General features: G+C 58.6%; 1 protein-coding gene across 6 annotated transcripts; it reads left to right on the top strand.

Annotated features, from left to right (window-relative positions):
* Positions 1–523: 523 nt before the first annotated feature.
* ITIH3 (inter-alpha-trypsin inhibitor heavy chain 3) lies at positions 524–13,689 on the top strand. Of its 6 annotated transcripts, XM_021695194.1 has the most exons (22): positions 524–623; positions 1,243–1,263; positions 2,577–2,743; positions 2,832–2,936; positions 3,185–3,347; positions 3,773–3,886; positions 4,616–4,741; positions 5,030–5,146; positions 5,399–5,567; positions 6,176–6,301; positions 6,574–6,755; positions 7,554–7,739; positions 7,897–8,036; positions 8,786–8,940; positions 9,618–9,635; positions 10,699–10,722; positions 10,998–11,033; positions 11,178–11,291; positions 11,736–11,940; positions 12,608–12,780; positions 12,990–13,101; positions 13,442–13,689. In XM_021695194.1, exons 1-22 carry the CDS (start codon positions 531–533, stop codon positions 13,569–13,571), a joined length of 2,676 nt encoding a protein of 891 aa, XP_021550869.1. In that variant the 5' UTR covers positions 524–530; the 3' UTR covers positions 13,572–13,689. The 6 variants fall into 6 exon arrangements, with proteins under 6 accessions (XP_021550869.1, XP_044772807.1, XP_044772811.1 ...); XM_044916872.1 differs by lacking the exon at positions 9,618–9,635 and having other exon boundaries at positions 531–623; positions 13,442–13,686; XM_044916876.1 differs by lacking the exons at positions 9,618–9,635; positions 10,699–10,722 and having other exon boundaries at positions 531–623; positions 13,442–13,686.
* The last annotated feature ends 1,870 nt before the right edge of the window (positions 13,690–15,559 follow it).

The following is a 15,559-nucleotide window of genomic DNA, read 5'->3' as shown; positions in this document are numbered from 1 at the left end:
AGAGGGCTGGAGCGCAGGGCCTGGGCTTTGTCCTGTCCCTGGGGTGCGAGAACCCAAGAAGGGTAACAGTGAGCAAGGGGTGCAGCGATGGAGTTCGGAGCCTCAGGGTGACGGGCCTGGCTTTGCGCCCTGGTTGCGTGGAGGAGCCTGGGGGGCTTCTGTCCAGGAGGCCAGCCCCAAGGCCTTGTCAGTGGTGTAGGTAACAGGCAACAGTGCCGAGATGCCATTGGCTTTCAGTGTGACTCTACACCCCGTGAGCCCACACCCAGGGAGCCCCGGGCCCGTGTGCCAACACACAGCATCTGCTTTCCCTGGGAGCCTCCACGTCCCAACACTGTTGACAGTTGACAATCCTCGTGGGCCCCCTTGGTACAGGCAGATCCAGGGCCTGTTTCTCCACCCCCACCCCAGCTTCCCGGGGAGCCACTCACCTCCTGCTCTTCCCGTCCTACACTGCAGGTCAGTGACCCCACTTGGAAAACACCAGGCTCACCATATAAGGAGCGCAGGCCAGGCCTGTGTGCTCAGCGATGGCATTTGCATGGTGGCCCTGCCTCATCTTGGCCCTGCTCTCTAGCTTGGCGGCCCCTGGCTTCCCGAGAAGCCCCTCCCGGCCACTGGGGGTAAGTCTGTCCCCTCTTTGCCATCTGAGCCTGTCACGTGGGCAGAAGCAACAGGATGGACCATCCTCTAAGTGGGGAGAGGAGGAGGCAGGAGTTTAGGCAGTGAGCTGCAGGGAACAGGGCTAAGTATTGGGCTCTTAAATCTCCCTTGGTCTCCATTTCCCCACCTGTCAAATGGGCAAGCACCAGAAAGTGCTCACCTCACTGAGGGGCTGTGCAGGTCCACACCTGAGACAAGCGCAGAGGACTCCAGGAAGGGCCGAGTTGAGCCTTGTGAGGTGCAGCAGTGGTGGGGGTGCTCTTGGGGGAGCCTCAGGGGCTTGGGGTCCAGGAAAAGGCAGCATGAGTCAGGGTATGTGGGGCAGGGAGAGAGCTGGTTTGGTTCTCCCAACCCTGCTCCCCTGGGAAACCTGGAGACCTGCCCTACCTGGGCCTCAGTTTCCCCACCTACTCAGAGCCCTTCCTACTCTGAAATGGCTCTGGGAGGGTCCTATGTCCAGAGGCCCCTCCAAGGGTATGTGTGCGGGGGATCCCTGCTGAACCCTGGCCTTAGCCCAGAGCCTGCTCCCAGGCCACAGTGGCCTTGGCCTGATTCCTGTGTTTATCTTTGTTTTTGCAGAAACGGAGCCTCCTGGAAGGGGTGAGAACTTTTACCAGGCATGGGGTGGGGTGTGGCAGGGCAGAAGGGAGCTGGTTGCCCAATAGCAGAAGGGGTGGGCCATAATGAAAGGTCCCTCCCAGTTGGCAAACAGCTCCCAGCCCCCTGCCCTGGCAGACCCCATGTGACTCAAGACTCCTGGGAAAGAGTGCCACAGAAGCATGCTCTCGGACCTCTCTGGAAGCAGCACAGGACCGCTCTTCCACCAGCCCTGCCTCCCGTAGACACTTATCCAGCACTTGCTGGTACCAGCCCCTGTGCACAGGGCTGCAGACACACATCCTCATGAAGCATCTTTATATCCTGCTTGACCCAGCTGTCTCCCTAGACCTTCCCTCAGTCCACCACCCCCACTGGAGAGAAGGTGTTGGGGACACGAAGGCCCTCCCCACACAGTCCCCTCGGCACGGGAAAAAAGTGTCTGTTTGGGGACAGAATCAAGCAATTGCCAAAGGAGAGGAGGAAGGCCGGGGTGTGTGTGAATGTGATTTCTTTCCAAGTGGAGGTGAGCAGGAAGAGCTCGGGCAGGTGCTCCGGGGCCAGAGACATGTTGTGTCTGGAGCACAGATGATGAGAGAGGCAGGACCTGCCTGGAGGATCTCAGAGCCATGGGGATGACTGTCCTGAGGGTGATGGGGAGCACGAGAGGGTTTAAGTGGGAGAAAGACAGGGTCAGACTTGGATTTGTATAAGACTCCCCCCGGCTACAGCTAGCTGCATGTACACAGATCCAGAATTAAGGGGGCAGAGCAATTGCCCTCCGTCTCCCTGTCCCCCTTCCCCCTCCTCCCCCTCCTCCGTTTAAGTGGGAGACAGACAGGGACAGGGTCAGACTTGACTCTCCCTCCCCCCCCTTCCCCCTCCTCCTCCCCTCTCCTCTTGTTCTTGGCGCCAACACATGCAATACCACCCAGCATGGAGTTCCTTCTCATGGTGCAAAACCCCTCCCTGAGGGGCTTCTTGGTGCTGAGCTCCAAGGCAGGCTGAGCTAAGGAGATTGTGGGGCCAGGGAACAGGGAGCCACAAAGGCGGAGCCAGACAAGGCCCCTGCCGGCCAAGGAGCCCCTGGTCTCTGAGGGGGAGAGAGGGGTTCAGAAAGGCCAGAGCATTCCAGAACCAGGGTGGCCAATTGAATGTGAAGATGGAGGATGCCACCCAGGCTTCAGACACAGTGGCTGGGAAACTGGAGGGGCCACTTACCAGGCAGGGGCTCTGGGCTCTGCAGGGGGAGCCTGGAAGGAGCAGTCAGGCTGAAGGTTGGTTTCCCAGAGGCCGATCACTGTCCCCTCCTGCAGGTCGTCAATGGCATCGAGGTCTACAGTACCAAGATCAGCTGCAAGGTGACCTCCCGCTTTGCTCACAATGTCGTCACCACCAGAGCTGTCAACCGCGCCGACACCGCCAAGGAGGTGTCCTTTGATGTGGAGCTGCCCAAGACGGCCTTCGTCACCAACTTCACCTTGTAGGTGTCGCCATGGCTGCTGGCTCCAGGCTGGGGGTGGCGGTGGGGGTCTGGCTCAGCATGAGCCCCCAACTCTCTTTCCTTGCAGGACCATCGACGGTGTTACCTACCCCGGGAATGTCAAGGAGAAGGAAGTTGCCAAGAAGCAGTATGAAAAGGCTGTGTCCCAGGGCAAGACAGCTGGCTTGGTCAAGTAAGCGCCCCCCGCCCCTGCCCACCCCCACCGGCCTTGGGAGAATGTGTGGGCTGCAAGGGCTCTCAGAGATGCAGACAATAGCCCATGTTATCAGTACTATTATTATTCCATGATGATAGCAAAATGTGCCTGTAATGCTTACGGCTTTATAGAGGGGAGGGTCTCTCCCACGGGGCTGGACGGGAGCCAGGGCCCAGGAAGGGCGGGCTGGTGCAGTCTGCAGGGCGGTCTGGCACCCCATTCAGGGCCTCCGGGAGGAAGCTGGAGAAATTCACCGTCTCCGTCAACGTGGCTGCGGGCAGCAAGGTCACCTTCGAGCTAACCTACGAGGAGCTGCTGAAGAGGCACAAGGGCAAATACGAGATGTACCTTAAGGTCCAGCCCAAGCAACTGGTCAAGCACTTTGAGGTAATCAACCACCCCTGCAACCCCTGCTGAAAGTGCAGGGGTGAACGTACAGGGGTGCGGGTGCGGGGCAGGGGGCGGTTGTTTCAGGGAAGGGCCCAGGGGCTGAGCCCCGAGCAGGGTCGAGAACGCAGAGGTCCGGCCCCACCACCGCTGAGGAGCATCCGAGCTGAAAGCCAAAGGAAACACATTAGTGGTGGAACTCAGGGTAGTGGATGCCAGGTGGTGGGAGAGTCTTGGGGTCACCGACCTGTCTACAAGCCTTTGAGGTCATTTTCTTGGTGGGAGACATGAGGCTTAGCCATCAGGGGTTATGGGGAGGCTGTCCCTGCACTCTCAGCTGACCCTCTCCATCCCCTTGGCCTTGTCCTGGAGGCTGGCCTCTGCATTGTCGCCGGGTGACCCCTCCCTACCCTTGCCCATTCCAGATCGAGGCAGACATCTACGAGCCGCAGGGCATCAGCACGCTGGACGCTGAGGCCTCGTTCATCACCAATGACCTCCTGGGCAGCGCCCTCACCAAGTCCTTCTCAGGGAAAAAGGTGGTGGTCTCAGGCCTTGGGGGTGGGCAGGGGCAGGAACCCGGGCACTAAAGGGACAAGGGTGAGCCCCAGGGCTTGGCTGAGAAGGGGAGGGGGAAATAACCACAGCCATCCTTTCTCCCTGGCCACCCAGCTCGGGAATGAGGGTCCTGGAGGCCAGGGCTAGTGCTGCCGATGATCTGGGGTCCCAGCTGCCCTGGGGGGGGTGGGACAGGGGAATTATTTATAAGGCCTGGTCTCATTCCACCTTGGGAAGTGGGCAGGGCAGGTTATTATCCATTTTACAGATAAGGACACTGAGGCCAGAGGGAGTCCTTTAGATCTGCCGACTCCACCCTGAAGGGTGACGGTGAAAGGGAATCTCTTGGTGCTGATGGTTGGCTCTGGTTCCCAAGGCTCCCAGCCATTCCAGGGGCCTTGTTCATCCTAGGCAGTGAATAAATAATGTTACATGAATAGCAAACCTTAGTCGTTCAGGAATTCCCGGTCAAAACCCGAGGAGCACCCGCTCAGAGGGCTGGTGGCTTCTGCAGGGCAGTGCGTTTGCCCTGGGCCCCACGTCCTCTCCCCGAGGTGCTCAGGAAGGCCAGGGCCTGCCAGGTGGCAGCTGGACTGCCCAGGCGCCCACCCGCGGGCTCCTCCTGTGGGGGCTTTGCCTCCCTCCCCAGGGCAGAGCACAGTCAACAGGCCCTGGCCGAGCTGAGCGAGGCCCTCCGTCACCTCCCGCAGGGCCACGTGTCCTTCAAGCCCAGCATGGACCAACAGCGCTCGTGCCCAACCTGCACAGACTCTCTCCTCAACGGGAATTTTATCATCACCTACGACGTGAACAGGGAGTCCCCGGCCAACGTACAGGTAGCTGCCCAGGAGCTCTGCCGGCCTGGTCGATCCTCCGGCGCCCTGATGCAGTGGGGGCTGGTACAGAAGGGACTGCCGCTGCATCTCATGCCCAGACCCTTGGTCCTCAGCCCAAGGCCGAGTTTCCTGCACGGCCTGGGGATGACAGACCATCCAGAGCCTTTGTGTGGCACCTCATGGTGGGTGGGAAAGAACAGTTGTTTTCGGGAGCTGGTGAATGTCTGGATTCTATGTGTAAGAGTCGCCAAAGGCATGTTGCCTCCAGTCTCTCTCTCCCCTTCCCAGATAGTCAATGGCTACTTTGTGCACTTCTTTGCACCTCAAGGCCTTCCAGTGGTGCCTAAGAGCGTGGTCTTCGTGATCGACATCAGTGGCTCCATGCATGGTCGGAAAATGGAGCAGGTACTCTCCTCACTGCAGGTTGGGGAGGGTGGGCGGGGAGGGAGAGAGATTTATTCCTAAGTGGACAAAGCGGACATTTCCAGCGAAAGAGAAAGAAGGGGACAGATAGGATTTAAAAAAAGGGCACAGAGCATCCGCCCCCTTTTGTTGCAGAAAGGACAGGCCCCAACGCCAGCCGGGCTGGGAGGACAGAAGGCTGGCTCTCTGCTGCTCCCTTCCAGCCCCTCGTCTGCTGGTCTGTCTCTTTCCCAGACAAAGGATGCCCTCCTCAAGATCCTGGATGATATGAAAGAGTTGGACTACCTGAATTTCATTCTGTTCAGTGGGGATGTGACCACCTGGAAAGACGACTTAGTTCAAGCCACTCCTGAGAACATCCAGGAGGCAAGGATATTTGTGAAGAATATTCATGATCAAGGAAGTAAGAACGGAGGGAAGAGCAGACGCAGCTTACCGCTCCCCTTGGCCTGAGCAATCTGCCTTCTTCGTGCCTTGGGGCAGAGACGCTGCTGGTCTAAGCCCTGCAGACCCTAGCTGGGGGTAGCGGGGGGATTGGGGGAGCGGGTCTCAGGCTTGATATTGGGGTGTCTTCTTTGTGGGCTTGGGGAACCCACTCTTCCTTTCTCTAACCCATGATGCCGGCATCCCCGACACCTGGGGAAGCCCAGCAAGATAATGCCACAGAGAGCCCTCATCCTGGGCTGTTTCTTAGAGAGAGTGATAAGTGACGTCACTACGGCTCCCCTCTCCTCCCAGTGAGCGGGACTGCCAGTCCGTCTGACAGTTTTCCAAACTGCTTTCACAGCCACCTTCTGACAGCCCCACGAGGCTTGTCCTTTTGTCCCCATTGAAAGAGAAAGTCATTCATCCATCACTCACGAAGTCACTCGGTCAGTATCTACTGAGTACCACCATGCATTGGCCAACAGGGTCCTTGGGCCCAAGAGCAGGGCCTGCTGTCCTGAACTCCTCCACCCTGGTACCCTGAGGACAGCCTCTCACGGTGCTGTCTGTCTGTCTGCGTGCCAGTGACCAACATCAACGATGGGCTGATGAGGGCCATCAACATGCTGAACAAGGCCCGGGAGGAACAGAGAGTCCCAGAGAGAAGCACCTCCATTGTCATCATGCTGACCGACGGGGATGCCAACATTGGTGAGGCAGGCCGGTGTGGCTCTCCTCTCCCGGCTTTCAGGCCCAGGAGCGGGCGTGCTGCGAGATCGCGGGTGGCTCTCCCAATGGCCTGTGAGCCCTTCAAGGGCAGGGCCCTGCCTCCCCATGCCAAGGACTACCCCCTGCCCCCACACGGGCTCGGGGCCACGACTCCACCAGCTCTGCATGTGTAGGAGTCTGATACCTCCAGACAGAGCTGATCCAGCTCGTTGCTGGCCTGTGGCTGGAGTGTGAACAACCCCTTTCTCCTGCAGGGGAAAGCAGACCCGAAAAAATCCAAGAGAATGTACGCAATGCCATTGGGGGCAAGTTCCCCTTGTATAACCTGGGCTTTGGCAACAATCTGAATTATAACTTCCTGGAGAGCATGGCTCTGGAGAACCACGGGCTGGCCCGGCGCATTTATGAGGATTCGGATGCCAACCTGCAGTTGCAGGTACGCCTCATCTGGCACACCTCTGGGAACGGGGAGCTCAGGCAGCTGTTCCGCCAAGCGACACACGCCTCCTCTTGGGCTCACATGGGCCTCTGGCTACGTCTTAGCCATCAGTGGTGGTTGATCTGTCCTTGGGCTACACAGAACAGCCCTGCTTCCTCTGCAGGATTGCCAGACCAAATACAGGGTCGAATGTGAATTCTGATAAGCAGGGAACAATGCTTTAGTGTAAGCCGTGTCCTCAGTGTGGCCCGGCGGCGCTGTGTTCGTTTGCTTGGCTGCCGTAACAAGGTACCACCGGCTGGGGGGCTCCCAACACAGAAACGGACCGCCTCCCCGTTCTGGAGGCTACCAATCCGAGGTCCAGGTGTGGGCAGGGCTGCTCCCCTCCAAGGGCTGTGGGAGCAAGGTCTGTTCCAGGCGTCTCTCCCTGGCTTGTAGATAGCCACCTTCTCCCTGTCTCTCTGCATCATCTGCCCTGCGTGCGCGCCTGTCTCTGGGTCCAAATTGCTCCCTTTTCAGCAGGACACTAGATGTATTGATTGGGACCCACCCCAAAGGCTCTATTTTAACTTGATTACCTCTGTAACGACCCTAATCCCCCAAAAGGTCACATTTGAGGGTACGCAAACTGAAGGGCACGGTCAGGGCCACAAGGAAGTGGGGCCCAGGAGCCAGGACTGGCCCAGCCTGGGGGCCTCGATGCCTGGGGGAGGCAGCAGGGGGCACCTGCCCACCTCGTCCCCTCCATGTCTGCCCTGTGAACTGAGATGGCCAGGTCCCCCTTCTGGACTCCAGGGCTTCTACGAGGAGGTGGCCACCCCGCTGCTGACAAGCGTGGAGCTGGAGTACCCTGAGAACGCCATCCAGGACCTCACCCAGAACGCTTACCAGCACTTCTACGATGGCTCTGAGATCGTGGTGGCTGGGCGCCTGCTGGATGAGGACATGAACAACTTTAAGGCGGATGTAAAGGGCCACGGGGTGAGCTGGGCCAGGGCCGGGATGTGTGCTGTGGACGGGGGATTGGCACCAGTGGGGCTCCGGCCTCCTGGCTGATGGTCCAGCAGTGGTGGCCCTCGGACTGGGCCCACCTAGTCCAGGCCTCCAGCCCTCAAGCCTCTTCTCACCCCCACCTCAGGCCACCAATGATCTGACCTTCACAGAGGAGGTGGACATGAAAGAAATGGAAAAGGCTCTGAAGGAGCAGGACTACATTTTTGGGAACTACATCGAGCGGCTCTGGGCCTACCTCACCATTGAGCAGCTGCTGGAGAAACGGTGATGCTGGTGACCCCTCCCAGAGCCAGGCCCCACACCTGCGCCCCTGACACCACTCCACCACCTACCTGTGCTTGCCCTTGTGCTGACCATGCTCTGGGGGAGCCCAAGAGGAAGAAGACTCAGCCACACCGTGGGCTGTGCCCCTCCACGTGTGCTCCCGCTGCCTTCCCCTCTTCTCAGCCCAGCCCCCACGGAATGGTTTTCCAGGGGCAGAGCCCGGCCTGACATGTGGGGCTCAAGCAGGAGCCTGGGAGCGCCCCGAGGGCAGGGGCGGGCCTCAGTACCTTGTAGCCCACACCCAGCCCTCACCCCACAGGGATAGTGAGGCTGAACACGACTGAAGGCTGGGACCCTTGCTCCCAGCCCCCAGAAGGCAGAGCTTGGGCCCATTTGAGAGCCCCGTGTCAGCCTTCCTTTGGGTGGGATAAGCCAATAAGGCCCCTGGAGTGGGGGCTGGCACACGCTGAGTGCTCAGCACATGGATGCTGGCATGAGTGATTGCTGTGACGTCATTTCAAGCCTCTTATATCTTATAGTGGGGAAACTGAGGCCCAGCTTCAGACACAGCCTGTCCATCTGTCCCAGGGAGCTGGTGAACCAGTCTTTTCTGAGCACTAGTGGGTTCTACCCTGGGCAAAAGCAGTCCCGGGCTGCCTCTGGGGTTCTTGGCCTGGTTCTGGGAGTCAGAGCAGAGGACGTCAGTCAGGGAACTGTTCTCCGGCTGACACTGCTGCCCCTCCCCACAGCAAGAATGCCCATGGTGAAGAGAAGGAGAACCTCACAGCCCAGGCCCTGGACCTGTCCCTCAAGTACCACTTTGTGACTCCGCTGACCTCCATGGTGGTGACCAAGCCTGAGGACAATGAGGACCAGACAGCCATTGCTGACAAGCCTGGAGAAGGTGGGCACGGAGAGTGGAGGCTAGAACTCGAACCCCTTGGGGGCCCAGAAGAGGAACGAGCCAGGCTGGCGAGACCCAGACTTGCTGAAGTGGGGCAGGTCCATGGGGCATAGAAGGAAATCTGGCCGAGGGCTGGGGAGGGGGATGTGGAGGGAGTGAAGCCATCGGCATGGACAGTGGGGTGGGGGGTGAATGGGAGCCTCTGGGTCGCTAAAAGGATATGAGTCAAGGGACTTCTTGCCTGGGGTCATTTCAAGGAAAGGGACTTTGGCTGCAGCATGGAAATGTTTATTTAGACAGGAAGAGGCACTTCTAGCTTGAAAGTTAGGCTCAGAGCATGTGCCTGGGGATTGTGAGAGAAAAGGCCTCGAGTGCTGGAGGCTTGACAAGCCTGCTCAACCAGGCTCCAAGAGGGGACTCCTAAGTGTCCCTGTACCTGGGCGTGGGGATGTGGGGTTGGCAGGGGGAGGCACAGGAGGCAAAGAGCTGGGCCAGGCCAGGCCCCTGGCCTCTAGGAGCTCCTGGCTCCAGGGTTTATACCATTGGGGTTGGGGAGGAGTTGTCTGCTCGGAGGCCCACAGCCTGGGGCCGGGGGGACAGGCAGCAAGTTGGTAGGAGTTGTACCGACACCAGGAGTCTGTGGATCCTAACACATTTCTCCTCCTCTTCCCTTGCAGGGCCTGTGGATACAGAAGGTGAGCTTCGGCCAGCAGTGGGACGGGTGTCCCAGGAGGGGGACAAGAGAGAACCAGGGAGGCCTTTCCAAGTGCCCAGCCCAGGGAGGGGCCCTTAGGACACCTGCACTCAGGTCCCAGCACTGCTGCCAACTCATGAGCCACCTTGGTCTGGGCTCTGCCTTCTCTGAGCCTCATCAGGTCCTCATCAGCTGTTTGGAGGTGGCTTCCCCTGAATAAGGAGGGACAATCAGTATGAGAGCCTTCTGTGACCTGCAAAAATTAGCAAATTCTCACGTCAGGCACTGACACTCCATTAATTCCACAGCCACCCTCTAAAGGAGTCCTCTCATGGTTCCCATTTTATAGCGAGGAAACTGAGGCACGGAGAGCCTAGGTCTCTTTGTTGGAGGACTTAGTCAGCAGGCGGCCAAGCTGAGACTTCAGACCAGGCCCCTCCCTGGGATTCATAGCACTTTGCCCCTCTCTCGTTATCAAATCGCATCCTTGTCCCCAATAAGCCCCCTCCCCCACCAGGCAGGGCCTCCCAGCCCCCACCTGCCTGCTCAGCCTCCATCGACAGACTGTGCAAACCGAGCAGCACATCTGGCCTGGCTCCCTGCTCTCCCCTTAGCACGGGGCTCTCAGATGCAGTCACCGGGGTGCACACTTGTGTGTATGAGTATGTGTGTGTGTGTGGGCGGGGTTCACTACCAAGGACAACAGACAGCTGTGAACTTCTGGGGAGAGGGAGTTCAGGGGTGTGGGATGGTGTCGCTGTGAACATTATTCATGACAGAGAAGCAGACAGTCTCGTGGCTTGCATTTTAGACACAATTTTAGTCACAATGCCCTGCCCCTGGCAGGGAAATTACAGTCATATTACCACCCGTTCTCGAAAGGAGTTCCCTGGGCATGCTCCCATTTCTAAAGCCTAACTTAGGAGTCCCATCCCAAGCCTCCATCTGTCAGGGTTGGGGCTCCACTGGAGACTGGTGACCCCAGGACAGGCAGAAGGCATGGGGCTGGGGGAGAGAGAACCCTCTGACCCCACTCACGACTGCCCTTTGGCTTCTTTTCTCAGCTGCACGCTCCACGGCTTACCTGAGTGAGTACAGGCCCGCGGCCACAGCCCCCTGCCCAGAAGGCACTGCCCAGAGACTGGTCCTGTGCCACGTTCCCTTCTGGAGTCTTCCTGAGTCTCCTCTCTGGAACAGACAGATGGTTGGGGTCCTGAGGAGATGGGGGTGGTTTGAGAGCCTGGGGAAGCAGAAAGGGGAGGGGCACGAACCCAACTCTGGCTGGGGGTCCTGGTGCCTCCCTTGGCCTGCTTGTTTAGCTCAGCCTTTCTCTCTCTCTCTCTCTCTCTCTCTGCATCCACAGCCAGCTACCAGCCTCCTCAGACACCCTACTACTACGGTGAGTGCCCCCCGCTCCTCCTGGGGTGAGACCCAGGCCCCAGAGCCCAGTGCGTCCTGTTAGGAGTCTTCCCAATGGGGCCAAGAGGGGAGGGGAGGCTCCCCCTGGAACGGTGAGCCAGCCCTTTCTCTGATGTGTCTTTAGTGGATGGGGACCCCCACTTCATCATCCAAGTCCCGCAGAAAGACGATGCCATCTGCTTCAACATCGATGAAGAACCGGGCACGGTGCTGCGCCTCATTCAGGACCCCATCACAGGTCGGGGCTGCAGGCTGGGGCCGGGGCTGCAGGCTGGGGCCGGGGCCAGCTCCTCACTGTGCCCAGAATGCATCATCTTCATGTGTAGCTCACACCCTGAGGGGGCTGTTTAGAGCCACAGGCTCACCAAGGACCCCAGTGGTGTTGGAGAGATGATTAGGGTTGAGGGTGGCCCGGGTGCAGCCTGTGTCTGGGACACAGAGTTTTTCTCTGAACACCACTCCCTGGTCCAGACAAGGGGCAGGTCTGCAGCATGGGCCCTCAGCTGCCAGCGTGACCCAGGAGTGTCTAGGACCAGAGAGGGTTGGCTCTGACTTCCTGGTCTTGCTTTGGGGACCCCACACTGCCACTCAGCAAGGCTGGCTGGAGGAGAAGGCACATCCTAAAGACCAACCCGGACTCAGAAGGTCTCGCTGGCCCCTCACTGCCCCATCCCTCTGGCAGGCCTCACAGTTAACGGGCAGATCATCGGCGAGAAGGGAGGCAACTCTGACTCCAAGACCAGAAAGACTTACTTTGGCAAACTGGGCATTGCCAATGCTCACATGGACTTCCGGATGGAGGTGACGCCGGAGAAGATCATCCTGGGGAACGGAGCTGCACAGAGCACCCTCAGCTGGCTGGACACTGTCACAATCACACAGGATGGGTAAGGCCCGCTACCGGGTCTCTGAGGAGCACTTCAGGCCAAAGGCCTGAGGAGCCTTTGAGGGATGTGGACACATCCCAGGACAGAAGATCCACAGGGGTCATGGGAGAGACCGGTAGGCCTCAGAGTTCAGCCCCTGCCCAGGGAAGGGTGACCACGCGGCCCTAGCCAGCATTGCCAGCTGGCCGGTTCACAGGACTGATCTTGGGGGAAGGGCTGCCTGGACATAAGCATTAGTTGGACCTACAATCTGATAACACACTAATCCCCATTTTCACCTTCTCTGGCTGAGCTTGTTAACTTGAACCTTCTCAAACTGCTCAGCCTCTCCTATGTCCTCAGGTCGCCCGGAGCCTAGTGGTAGGACAGGGGCAGTCACTCCCGAGGAAGCTCTGAGAGACACAGGAAGCCAGTGGCTGAGCTGAGGCTCAATCCCAGGTCTCCAGACTCCCAGGACAGCCCTGTTTCTGCTTACAGTGGAATAAGGATCCACCCAGTAGAGCACATAGTCAACACGCATGAGGCATCTTCTCTCCAACACCTCTGAGATAGTTCCAGAGTCCGTGTGTTCTTAGGTGCCATGTACGGAGAAGGCCCTCCCACAATGCCCTGGATTCGAATGCCCTGTATCATGGCCGCCACCTGCTGACGTCCTCTTCTCTCCTAGGCTGTCTGTGACAATCAACAGGAAGAAGAACATGGTGGTCTCCTTTGGAGATGGGGTTACTTTTGTGGTTGTCCTGCACCAGGTGTGGAAGAAGCATCCTGTCCATCAGGACTTTCTGGGCTTCTATGTGGTGGACAGTCACCGGATGTCGGCACAGACACATGGGCTGCTGGGTATGGAATGTTCAAGCTTCACATTGTTCAGGACACATGGCAGAGGGGGGAAGCCACATGAAAGATTGTCCCAGTCACTGCGGACCCAGCACGCAACACCCAGTCAGCCTTTGCATCAACCCTGGAAGGCCAGTGGCCGTGGGACCTCTGGTGATGGCCGGGGATGGTAGCATGCAGGGGCTGACAGCATGAATGGTTTTTGTTCCCAGGACAATTCTTCCATCCCTTTGACTTTAAAGTGTCTGACATCCACCGAGGCTCTGACCCCACAAAGCCAGATGCCACCATGGTGGTGAAGAACCATCGACTGACGGTCACCAGGTGAGGGCACTCCACTGGCATCCTCCCCCTGCCCAGTAACAAGACAGGAGGAGAGAGCCCTCTCCTTCCACGCACATTGGCCCGGCAGGCTCTTGTCTCCTGTGGGGTACCTACCCTTGTTTCCCTCCGGGGTCCTGGGCCCCCTCTAGGCCCCTCCTAATCAGGAAAAGGCCAAACTCGGCCCCCTAGAAGGAGTTAATCATTTGATCTCTTTCTTGTCCAAAGAGTTCTAGACTCTAAGAATTAGCAACTTCACACCCTTTTCCTGCCTTAAGTCCACGAGCCTAGCAGCTTTCTGGTCCACTCTGTGTGTCACAGTGTCTCTTTCCTTTTTTCCCAGGGGCTCCCAGAAAGACTACAGGAAGGATGTCAGCTTCGGCACCAAGGTCGCCTGCTGGTTTGTCCACAACAACGGGGAAGGGTTGATTGACGGTGTCCACAGCAACTACATTATCCCCGAGCTGTTCTGAGTAGACATGCCCACTCCTGCCGAGACGGCTGGCCCAGCTCGCCTGGCATCTGGAACGGGCCCAGAGCAGGGCCTGAGGGAGGGCTGTGACAATAAAGCCCAAGGGGACACTGCCACCAGCCTCTGCATGCCTCTATGAGCCCCTGCTCCAGGGAACAGGCCGTTGGGCCCCGAGGTAGCTCCAAGGAGGGGTTGGCTGCTAGGAAAGTAACTCTCTGGGCTTCCGCACCGATGCTGGTGAAAGACAGGGTTGGTTGGGGTGGCACCTTGGGGAACCAAATGTATGATGGTTTGGGAAGGAAAAAGCCAAGAATTGACCCTGGTGCGAAGGGGTTCTGAGAAGTCGAGAAGGGTCGAATGCATTCCAGAGTCCAGGAGGGTCGTAAGAAAAGTCAGGGGTCGTGGCTCAGTGCTTCTATCAGGCCCACAGGCCTGAAGATCTTTCTAGGATGCAGAAGCAGAGAGTGCGCTGGAGCAGACCTAGCCTGCAGCTCATTATGGATGTCATTCATCCCTCTATCTTCCCATTAGCTGGCCAGCCACCCCCCTCACCCATCCCCTAGCCAGCCACCCCCCACCACCCACTAGCCAGCCCCCATCCACTAGCCAGCCAGCCAGCCAGCCAGCCAGCCAGCAGATAAACCGAACATTCTGATTCTGGGCCAGAATCTGGGGGCACACGGCTTAGTAACCCAGTTCCTCTTTGCATGGGTGCCCCAAGTTTGCTAGCAGCTAGGCTAGGAATCCTTTTGATCCTTCAATCACAACTCATGGTGACCACCAGCTCCACCCCCACAATAAGTCCTGCGTGGGGTTGGGGGTCAGACAGAGATTCCCGGAGGAGGGGCTCTGAGGGCTCTCAGCCTGGACAACCCTCTCCCATCAGGACAACTGCAACACCCCTTCCTGGGTCTCCCTGCTTCCACAGAGGGATTCTGTAGAGCAGAACTGACCGTCAGTCCCTGCCTAAAACCCTCTAAATAACACCACCCACCCACTGATCTTGGAACAAAGCCAAAATCCTACCTATGGCCTCTCTCGCTTCACCAACCCCACACACCAGGTGTTTCCCCTCACTTTCAGGGTTCCAGACACACGGACTGCTCCCAGTTCTGCAAACCTAACCCCTCCCACCCCAGATCCTTTGGCTCTGCTGTTGCCTCTGCCTGCGGGGCTCTGGGTGCGCTGTGCAGAGGGTACCCGCTGAAGGAAGCTGTGGGCAGCTTGGCTGGCAGAGCAGGGCCACAACCTCCTGGAAGAGGTTGGGGTTAGACTGAGAATGGCAGTGGAGGGTGGCATCTGGCGATGGGTCACCAGGAAATTCCCCTACCTCCCAGTCCAGGGGCCCGTCTGCCTGAGCCAGAACAGGGTTTCCCAGGACCTGGGGGCCTGGAGGAGGGCCCCAGGGAGGCCGGTCCAGGAGAATACATAAGGCCCTGCCACCCATTCGGTCCCGGGTTGACTGAGGAACCACGGAACTTTAAACCAGTCAGTTTTCACATCTGTAAAATGGGGAGAAAGATCTTGCCAGAGGGTGTGAAGACATCATCAGCATTATGGTTTCTGATCCTCCTGAGGCGCCTGTCTTTGTCCTGTCCCCCCAGGTAGCCCCCAAGCCCAGTGAGTTGGGAGAAAGGCAGGAGGAGGTCCCCGGGCAAGATTCTGCCCCTTCCCCCCAATACACAGTCAGGGAGACCCTCCATGCAGGCAAAAACCTGGTGGACTGTGTCCTCTCCCCAGTCCCACGTCATCCTGGCTGTGTCTGCCCCTGCTTATGGCCTCTGATGCCTCCCCCAGCTTTCCAGAGAGAAGCCACACTCCCTGGCAAGGTGCACACAGCCGAGGCTGGCCTTGTCCGGCTTTTCCACCTCTCCAGCGTCCACTTCCGCCTCACCCTGTGGCACCGCTTTCCTCCACTTCCCCTGAATTCAATGCGCAGCGTTCTGGCCTGGTGTCCTTGCCCTCCATTTCCACTGGGCTAACTTCTCT

This window comes from Neomonachus schauinslandi, chromosome 1, assembly GCF_002201575.2.
Source record: "Neomonachus schauinslandi chromosome 1, ASM220157v2, whole genome shotgun sequence".
In the NCBI taxonomy this organism is placed as follows: Eukaryota; Metazoa; Chordata; class Mammalia; order Carnivora; family Phocidae; genus Neomonachus; species Neomonachus schauinslandi.
Note: the sequence above shows the minus strand (reverse complement) of the source record. Positions and strands in the feature narration are given on the sequence as shown.

Bases quoted from the DNA above. Each gene is read 5' to 3' on its own strand.
- ITIH3 (XM_021695194.1), top strand. From the start codon at position 531: ATGGCATTTGCATGGTGGCCCTGCCTCATCTTGGCCCTGCTCTCTAGC. The intron at 5,568-6,175 runs GTAAGAACGGAG...TCTGCGTGCCAG, and splicing joins GAATATTCATGATCAAGGAA to TGACCAACATCAACGATGGG. The intron at 8,037-8,785 runs GTGATGCTGGTG...CCCTCCCCACAG, and splicing joins GAGCAGCTGCTGGAGAAACG to CAAGAATGCCCATGGTGAAG.